Here is a 9690-nt window from a genome sequence, read left to right on the forward strand (position 1 = left end):
TGATCTGCCCTCTGACCATCGACTAGTCATCTGTAAGATGCGCCTGCCATTCTTCCACTCCGGTGGTGGGTGTACACCCAGGACCCCATTCCAACCTAAAGTGGCCTGGTCTCAGTTATCTGATGAAAGTTGCAAGCGAGAATTTCATCATCGCTTGCGGCTGGGATTGGCATCGTCCCCGATTCCTCCTGATGTCGAGGATAAATGGGCGAGGTTTAGGACTGTGACTCATGCAGCTGCAATGGCTGCTTTGGGTACGCGGTCCAGACCTCCCCAGAGACCCTGGCTGACAGAGGAGGTGTTCAGGATGGTTGAGAAAAAGCGACAGGCCCACTGTCATCGGCTACAGAATCCCACGTCAGAGAATGAGGAGGCTTACCGCAGCCTTCGCTCGGAGGTTCGGAGAGCCGTGAGGCGCTGCAAGGATGGGTGGTGGTCGCGGGTTGCTGAGGAGATGGAGTCTGCCTCAGTGGCCCGTGATCACAAATCTCTATTTAACTCCATCAAAAAGTAACCTGCAGCACCACACCTATTACCATCATTAGGGGAAAAAACGGTGATCCAATCTCCGACCCCCAGGAACAGGTTCGCAGATTTGCTGAGCATTTCTGTGAGGTCCTGGGGGAGGGAAAATCCCTCAGCCAGGAAAACATCGTGGCACAAAGTGAGGATGACCCTGCTGAGGCTGCGGTGCCTCAAATATTGGAAGAAGTCACCCCCTGTGAGTGGCTGGCTGAGGTGCCATCTGCTGAGGAAGGCGGCCGGGAGTCTGAGACCAGGAAAGGCAGCGGGCAGAGATGATCTCCCAAGCGAAATGCTGAGGGAGGGTGGCGTTTGTGCACAGACTGCCCTATATGACATCATAACAACAGTCTGGACCACTGGACGGGTTCCGCAGGATTGGAAGGATGCCCTGGTGGTCCCCCTTTTTAAGAAGGGGGACCGCACAGACTGTAACAACTACAGGGGCATCTCACTCCTCAGTGTGCCGGGAAAGGTCCTGGCAAGGATTATTCAGCATCGCCTTGCCAGGCACGCTGAGGAGAGGCTTGCGGAGCCCCAATGCGGTTTCAGGAAATGGCGGTCCTGCACAGATGCCATATTTTCTGTCCGTCTGCTACAGCAGAGGTGTAGGGAATTCCAACAAGACCTACATCTCTGCTTTATTGACCTGATCAAGGCCTATGATACCATCAGTAGGCCTGGGCTCTGGGTCGTTCTTCGTGCTTTTGGAGTACCTGACCCTCTGCTCACGATCATTAAGGACCTTCATGATGGTGAGCGGGCCCGGGTAAAACTACGTGGCCGGGAGTCAGAGCCATTCCCTGTACACCTTGGGGTGCGACAGGGATGTCCTCTGGCTCCCACATTATTTAACATCTATTTTGACCACGTAGTTCGTGAAGCCTTCAATAGCTGTACCGGGGGAATCTCCATATGGTACAGATATAATGGGAGGCTAATCGATGCCCGGGTGCGGTCAAGGGATGGCTCCCTATTGCTCAACCACGTTATGTATGCTGATGATTTGGTAATAGCTGCTCAGTCAGAGGAGGAGTTGGAGACGCTGCTGCTGAGACTGGAGCGTGCCACTAAGAGGTGGGGCCTTACCATCAGCCCCACCAAAACTAAGCACCTGCCTGGGTATTGTGTACCATCGGACACTCCACCCCCACAACTCCCAATCGGTGATGGGGCAGTTGTGGAGAGAGTGGAGAGTTTCCCATACCTGGGCAGTGTGCTTATGACTGGCTCCAGTTTAACAGCAGAGGTCTCACTCCGAATCAGTCGAGCAGCAATAACTTTTCATCGGTTGCGTAACGCTGTGTGGAAGCTACCTGGTCTGTCGCTCCGCACTAAGCTTCAGGTCTTCTCGGCCACGGTCATTCCCTCCCTTCTCTACGCTTGCGAAACGTGGACCCCCCTAATGGAACATCTTCGCCGGTTAACAACATTTAGGCTGGCCTGCCTACGATCCATCCTGGGTTTAACCAGACTGGATTGTGTGAGGAGCTCACAAATCCTTGAAAGATCTGGGCAGGGTCCCATCGGTGAGCTCCTCCGGCAGGCAAGGCTGCGATGGCTGGGTCATGTAGCCCGCATGCCCAGCCACCGCATGCCGAAACAGCTTTTGTTTGGACGGATTGAGGGGGCTAAGCGGGCGCGGCACGGGCTAGAGAGGAGATGGAGTGATGTGGTACAGGAGGACGTGGAGCTGAGTGGACTTGCCGATGACTGGTACCAGCGGTGTCAAGATCGGCCTCTGTGGAGGAGGCTCGTGAAGGATGCTACTGGGCAGTTGGAGGCAGTCGCCCTCCAACAACAACGGAGGGCGGAGGAGCGATGCTCACAACAACGAGCGGAGCGCCGGGTGGCTAAAGCACAGCAGTTTGGCACAGTAGGGGGCACAGGTGGTGCATCAGCCAGTCATCTCAGTCAGTCGACCCGTGGCACCTGGGTCTGCCCAGTGACCTCCTGCCAGCGGGCGTTCGACACTTCACGTGGCCTCACGGTGCACATAGCCTGGCACAAGCGTCGTGGTGACGTCACCGCCACTTAGTGGCGAATGGCGGTTGTTGTTGTTGTCTGTGTCTGTGTGTGCCTATGTGTGTCTGTGTGTGTGTCTGTGTGTGTGTATCTGTATGTGTGTGTCTGTGTCTATGTGTCTGTGTGTGTGTCTGTATGTGTCTGTGTGTGTGTGTCTGTATGTGTCTGTGTGTGTGTCTGTGTGTGTGACTGTGTGTGTGACTGTGTGTGTGTCTGTGTGTGTGTCTATGTGTGTGTCTGTGTGTGTGTCTGTGTCTGTGTGTGTCTGTATGTGTCTGTGTGTGTGTCTATGTGTGTGTATGTGTCTGTGTGTGTGTCTGTGTGTGTCTATGTGTGTGTCTGTGTGTTTGTCTGTGTGTGTGTCTGTGTGTGTGTGTCTGTATGTGTGTCTGTACGTGTCTGTCTGTGTCTATGTGTCTGTGTGTGTGTCTGTGTTCGGCCGGATTGAGGGGGCTAAGCGGGCGCAGCACGGGCTAGAGAAGAGATGGAGTGATGTGGTACAGGAGGACGTGGAGCTGAGTGGACTTGCCGATGACTGGTACCAGCGGTGTCAAGATCGGCCTCTGTGGAGGAGGCTCGTGAAGGATGCTACTGTGTGTGTCTATGTGTGTCTGTGTGTGTGTCTGTGTGTCTATATCTGTATGTGTCTGTGTGTCTATGCCCGTGTGCGTGCTTAGCGCTCTGTAGAGGAGTCCCATCTACGGTCTATCTCCGTGCCCTCTCCCTGCAACCTCCCTTGCCTCCGTCTGTCGCTCTCCCCTCCACTCTCCCCTTCATTCCCCCCTCTCCTCTGTCTCACCTCTCCCACCCCTTCCTCTCCACTCCCCCCTCTCCTCTGTCTCAACTCTGCTCTACTCACCCCTCTGCCCTCCCACACGGACTCTCCCCCTCACTTCTCTCGCTGCTAGCGACTTTCTTTACTCTCGTAGAGCGCCTTTCATCGAGCGCACCCCCTCTCCTGTCCCTCTCTCTCTCCTGTCCCTCTCTCTCTCCTGTCCCTCTCTCTCTCCTGTCCCTCTCTCTCCTGTCCCTCTCTCTCTCTCTCCTGTCCCTCTCTCTCCTGTCCCTCTCTCTCTCCTGTCCCTCTCTCTCCTGTCTCTCTCTCTCTTGTCCCTCTCTCTCCTGTCCCTCTCTCTCCTGTCCCTCTCTCTCTTTTTTTTGTTTGCAGGGTGTATTTCAGAATTGTGATTAAGCAAACAATGCAACAGATTTTAGAAGCATTTATGGAGAGTTGGAGTTGGGGCCCTTCTTCTTGCCGAAGCTGGGCACCACGTTGACGAAGCGCCGGTTGTACTGGATTCGTCGCTTGGCGCGTCCCGTTTTCTTCTTCTTTTTCTCCTGTTTGGCGACTTTGGGAGTCTGACCCTTCACCTTTCCGGCACGCGCCAGCGAGCCGTGCACTTTACCTCCCAAGAGGCGAGCGGTCAGCTCCAGGGTGGCGTGCTCAGCCAGGCCGCACTGTTCCAGCACGGCGTCATCTTCCAGGGGGGCCCCGGCCACCGTGAGGACCTGCTCCTCGGCAGGGATCCCCTCCAAAGGAGCAATGCGCTCCTTCAGCTCCTGGACAGTTTCATGTGCAGAAATGTCCAACGCGTGGACATTCTGACCTCGTACGAACAGCTGCATGTTTAAGCTGCGAGGCGTCTCTCTCTCTCCTGGCTCCCTCCTCTCTCTCTCTCTCTCCTGGCTCTCACTCTCTCTCCTGGCTCCCTCCTCTCTCTCTCCTGGCTCTCACACTCTCTCTCTCTCTCCTGGCTCCCTCCTCTCTCTCTCCTGGCTCTCACACTCTCTCTCTCTCCTGGCTCTCACTCTCTCTCTCCTGGCTCCCTCCTCTCTCTCTCCTGGCTCTCACACTCCCTCTCCTGGCTCCCTCCTCTCTCTCCTGGCTCCCTCCTCTCTCTCTCCTGGCTCTCACTCTCTCTCCTGGCTCCCTCCTCTCTCTCCTGGCTCCCTCCTCTCTCTCTCCTGGCTCTCACTCTCTCTCCTGGCTCTCACTCTCTCTCCTGGCTCCCTCCTCTCTCTCTCTCCTGGCTCCCTCCTCTCTCTCTCCTGGCTCTCACACTCTCTCTCTCTCTCCTGGCTCTCACACTCTCTCTCCTGGCTCCCTCCTCTCTCTCTCCTGGCTCTCACACTCTCTCTCCTGGCTCTCACACTCTCTCTCTCTCTCCTGGCTCTCACACTGTCTCTCTCCTGGCTCCCTCCTCTCTCTCTCCTGGCTCTCACTCTCTCTCTCCTGGCGCCCTCCTCTCTCTCTCCTGGCTCTCACTCTCTCTCCTCTCCCGCCACACGATGCGTGTCGGGCGTGGTGCTTGCCACCCTCCCCCCAACTCGTGTGCCGTGCTGGCCTTTTCCATAGGTGCTACTTGCTAACAGCGCTTGCCCCAACAGTCCGTTAAGGATATTTGTCTTTGTATGTATCCGCGTATGTTGAACTTTTTTCGCACCATACGTAGGCCAACCGCGCTAAATCGGATGTGCGGGGGAATGACAACCAACTACTGCACGGTAGTTTGAAGAAACGAGTTTTCAATCTGGATGATTTAGAGGTGCATAGCTCCCCCGTGGCTTCCCGATATCAGAAGGAAAGAACGTTCCAGACGGCCGCAGAAGCGCATCTGCCGTCTTTGTTCGAGGGCGAGCAGCCAAAACATAAATATGCTGCGAGCGATGACCGCCGGGAGCTCGCGTGACCGACAGTTCACGCTCCGTGACGAGGCCGGCGAGGTGATGATGTCGTGTGCTTCATCAGTGGCAAGGAGCAACTTCGCGTGTGCCACCTCATCAATGAATTCGTTCGACCGGCTAAGCGAGTGCAGCTCGGCGAGCTCCGGGCGCACGCGGTCGGATCTTGCAGCGGTCCGTCTCGAACACGTGCGACCGTGAGCGATCTACAACGCTGAAGCGAGAGCGAGAGAGACGGCTCGCTCTCTCTCGCTCTCTCTCTCTGCTGTGCTCTCGCTGTCTCTCGCTCAGCTCGTTACGCCAGGCGTCGTGCAACCAAAATCACAAGAGACATTTTAAAAAAAAAATCCGGTGAGAGAGAGATAGATAGAAAAAAAACTCACTACATTTCAAGAGCCCCAATGCACGCGAATACTGTAACGTCACGAAGCAGTCCTTTAAGGAGCCGCAATGTGGCTCGGAAGGAATCCACGTTTTTCCAACCCTCTGCGTTTCGCTCTCCTCCTCGCTCTCCCCACCGTGTATTGTTAACAAGCCCTTATTACAGTGTCGCGTTTGTTCTGCCCCAATTACATAATATGCTGTGTGTGTGTAGCTTCCGTGTCTTCTCTCTGTATTCCCAGTCCATTTGCTGTCGATCTCAATTTTCTACCGTGTGTTTCCCAGGCTTAACAGTTTATATCTTTAGGTTTATGGGTCTCGGCCTTATAGTGTTTGTGTCGTAATATCCTCCCTCGCGCTGTGTGTCTGTCTCGTGTTGAGCGAGACGCGCAGCAGAATGAGACGCACCAAATACACTCATCAATGTCTCTCTGCGGTGGGTACCATTTCTCTCCCACTCGGACTCAATCTGTGCCACGCTTCTCGATACCCGTTACCGTGTGTCTTCAGTGTTGAACGCGCGACCCGGTCTCTGCATTTTTAATCGCACTGATTTACATATCGCGTCATTTCGATGTATCTGCATATGCAGTTTCTCTATACGGGGTTAATGCATTAATTTTAGAATTCGTACAAATATAACATTCGTTAAAATAAATATGTATACTGTTGTGTTTTCTGCCGTCGCCTCTCGCTCGGTAACCCCCGCTGGTAATGGGTGCCCCTATCCACGATGACTCCTCGGGTCAACCTCGGTCCGTCAACCATGTCAGAGCTGCAGATCCCATTGAATATGGGATCGGCGAGCGGTGCTTTGCAAGCGGTGTCCCGTTTGAAGAATACACAATATACTCCAGTGTGCATGCTATGATTTGAATCGACCCGTATTGCCGGAACTCGCCCCGACCGCTTGCCAGCCCACTTTAGTGTCGCTCAGTTGTTAAAAAGCTTAGCAGGGTCCTGAGCAGCTCGCACTAAGTGTAGCTTCATGAAATTATCCAAAATAACCAAGTTAGGGGTCTTAAAAGAACATTGTATATCCACCACACAGCTTTTAACTTATTCAATACACTTTCAGTGTGCCTTTTGTTCCCTAGCTCCACTGCAGTTTCTATTCGACTCCACTGCAGTTGAATATTCATACTTTGCTCTTAAAATTATACCTGAGAAAACAAACAAAAAGTTACGTTCGCCAAAACAGCATAAACGCCATTCTTCCATCGCAAATTCTAGAGACATGACCCTGCGACAATAAGCAATGCACATCAACAGATGATTCATCATCATCAGTGCCGGATTATCCATGTACATACTGTACACATTCTACAGGCCCCGCACTTTCAAGGGCCTCGCGCTAAATGCTTTCAAGCTATCAATTCCGGTACAGTGATTCTGCACTTGCTCTATTACTATAGTACTATACTGCCTTCAACTTTTATGAATGACTGGGTGTTTAAGGTTAGCGATTTGTCGTATTATCTGGCTGTATAGCAAATAAGAAATACAATTACTTTACTATGGAAGTAGAAAATGAGTGTTTTAAAATGTATGTGTTTTTGTATTATTTAGGGCCCCTTTGTAACATATGCTACAGGCCCTGCACTAGCTTAATCCGGCACTGATCATCATCATCGTCCTTTCAGTCCTAATTAAGCAGTGAATTATGCTTGGGTTATCCCAATACAATCTGTGACCGGACCACTCAGTTATAGCCTAAAGATCATTAAGCGACTGTTGGACCAAGCGCTGTTAGCGAGCACCTCTTCAGGCAAGCATTGCACACGAGGGTGCGAGTTGCCAACATCACGTCTGGTCGCCTTTTGCCTACCCAAGTGCTGATGTTTACACACCCGCACCACGTGTTCATGTTAAGGCCGAGTCGACCTAGGGGAGGCCCGTGAATGGTCAAAATATGCACCACTGTTATTGGTCGCGAGCATGCAATCGAACTCGGATCGTCAGGTTCGTAGCGCAGTGCGCCAACCACGACACGACTGCTACACGTACGTACAAACACCAACACGTCTCTGCCGATGGGACAAATGTGTCCTCATTCCTCATATCCGTGATGGTGCTGTGCCACTGCACACAACCACTGCTGCATCTCGGCTGGTGACCAACGCCACTCTCTAAAGGGATGTCGTCGGAGGGTTTTTTCATTGCTCGCTCGACAGAAGGGGGCGATTTCCTCGCAGAAAACTGTCAGGTCGGTTGATTCTGCCGCAAATCAACAAATGTCTCGGCGACAAACGCGACAGTGGCCATTTGGCTCTCGCGGTCGCCTAACATTCACGGAGCGCCAGCAACTCCAACACTGGGCATTCGGCGGTGTCGCGGTGACTGGGGTGAAAACAATTGTGGGGGAAGAAAAAAAAGCATTCTGGGCCAGTAAACCAGTCTTTTGAGGTCCCTGATGGGAACAATTGAAGCAATTGGCGGGACCCCGGGGTCCCATTCGCTGCCCCGGGGTGGGAAAAACCTTCGTAGCGACACGAGTCTTGTTACCTTACCGACAACAAAACTAGTGGTCAATCGATTGGCCTCGTCGAGAGCTACTCGGGGCACTAAGTTTCGTAAAAAGTTGAAAAATTACATAACACGTTAAATTCACTGCCTGGGGGAGCGGGCTCGCCTTGGCAAAGAAGCTGAGGATCGACGGCTGACCGGAGGGCGTCGTCGCCGCGCGCGACTGCGGCGGACGCCCCCCGGGGCTCGCGTTTGGCCGGTGGGGTGGCGCCCGTCGTGTTGATCGCCGCCTGCTGCTGCTGGCGCTTGTTGGCGCGGCGAGTCTGGGCGGGCGGCGCGTTGCTGTCGGGGTCACGTAGTGGGGCGGACTGAACAACAATAATAATAATTATTGACCTGATTTTTGCGGGACCCCAGGGTCCCGCCAAATGATTCAATTAAGGAACATCTATCCACTGCGTTGATGTTGCTACAGTAAAAAATAAAAATGGGAAAACACTGGTAAGTGGTCTGCCTATTTAATAGTTAATCTAGGTCCAGAGAATCACCTGGGAGGGCCCTACAGCCCACAGGAGGCCACAGCAGCTGCAGATTTATCAATTAAAACAGGTTTGCGCATCTTTGTGTTTACCAACCCAGTGGCAGTGAAAGGGAGAGGTGTGAAGAAAAATGGTTTTCATTAAAATGAACCAAAGAAATGTAATTGTCTGTAATGTTTTCGCCTGTATGCGTAGCAGGCAGCCTTGAAAATAAATCACACACAGGTAATTACTGTGTAACTCACTTCTTTTGTTGGGCATGGTCATTAATGGTCATTGTTTATACCTTTTAAATGCACTACACTATTTACTTTTACAAGGTCAAAATTGACTTCATGTCTGTGTTGAAAGAAAACCGTGGACCCACCAAGAAGCCCGAGGTATATATAACTTTAACACATCGCATCCATAGGGGCCGTCCATAAATGACGTCACGCGATTTTTGACCCCCCCCCTTCGACACGCAGCGTCACAAAAAGTCAGACCCCCTCCCTCAAATATGACGTCACAAAGCTCTGCTCCCCCCCCCCCCAAAAATATATAAAACATGCTTAAAATCGCTTTAAACTATTGTCATTGTAGTGCGTATTTAATGTGACCCTGCACTGATGTTATTGGAGAAAAACATTTATTAAAAAGTCTATTTAATTAAGTAGAACGTGTTGTCTATATTTATTTAAAGTTGCGCATTTTGATGTGACGTCACATTTCTCACCCCCCCCCCCCCCTCGTCACACATCGTCACAAATGTCTGACCTCCCCCTCCCCAGGTGCGTGACGTCATTTATGGACGGCCCCATACGAGACACAATTCGAACAAAAACAGCCCATCACACCACAGTGCGACGGTCAAAAATTTTAATAGGGGTCTCCCAAACACCCTTTGTAGGGACCCATCATAGTGTGATGGGTTACTTGTTTGTAATTTATTTGGCGACCACATATCTGGGAGGCTCAACCTTGGACTTTCGGTGGGTGGACTGGCAGTCTCCCTCCATAAGCCCCGCCCACCTCACATGGCCACGCCCACTCGACCACTCGCCCTGCGAGGCACAGTGAAGGGCCCTCACTCTTG

The 9690-nt window shown here is 52.5% G+C and overlaps 1 protein-coding gene across 1 annotated transcript; it reads right to left on the minus strand.

The window, feature by feature from the left end:
• Positions 1-3682: 3682 nt before the first annotated feature.
• Positions 3683-4188, minus strand: LOC116941446 (ubiquitin-like FUBI-ribosomal protein eS30 fusion protein). Its single transcript, XM_032952561.2, has one exon. The coding sequence runs from the start codon at positions 4171-4173 to the stop codon at positions 3769-3771; it is 405 nt and encodes a 134-aa protein (XP_032808452.2). The 5' UTR covers positions 4174-4188; the 3' UTR covers positions 3683-3768.
• Between the last annotated feature and the right edge of the window lie 5502 nt (positions 4189-9690).

The sequence above is a fragment of the Petromyzon marinus genome, chromosome 11 (assembly GCF_048934315.1).
Source record: "Petromyzon marinus isolate PM22_M1 ecotype Great Lakes invasive population chromosome 11, UKy_Petmar_22M1.pri1.0, whole genome shotgun sequence".
NCBI classification, from domain to species: Eukaryota; Metazoa; Chordata; class Hyperoartia; order Petromyzontiformes; family Petromyzontidae; genus Petromyzon; species Petromyzon marinus.

What these genes read in the sequence shown, in the direction of transcription:
- LOC116941446 (XM_032952561.2), bottom strand. Translation starts at nt 4,173, where the DNA reads ATGCAGCTGTTCGTACGAGGTCAGAATGTCCACGCGTTGGACATTTCT.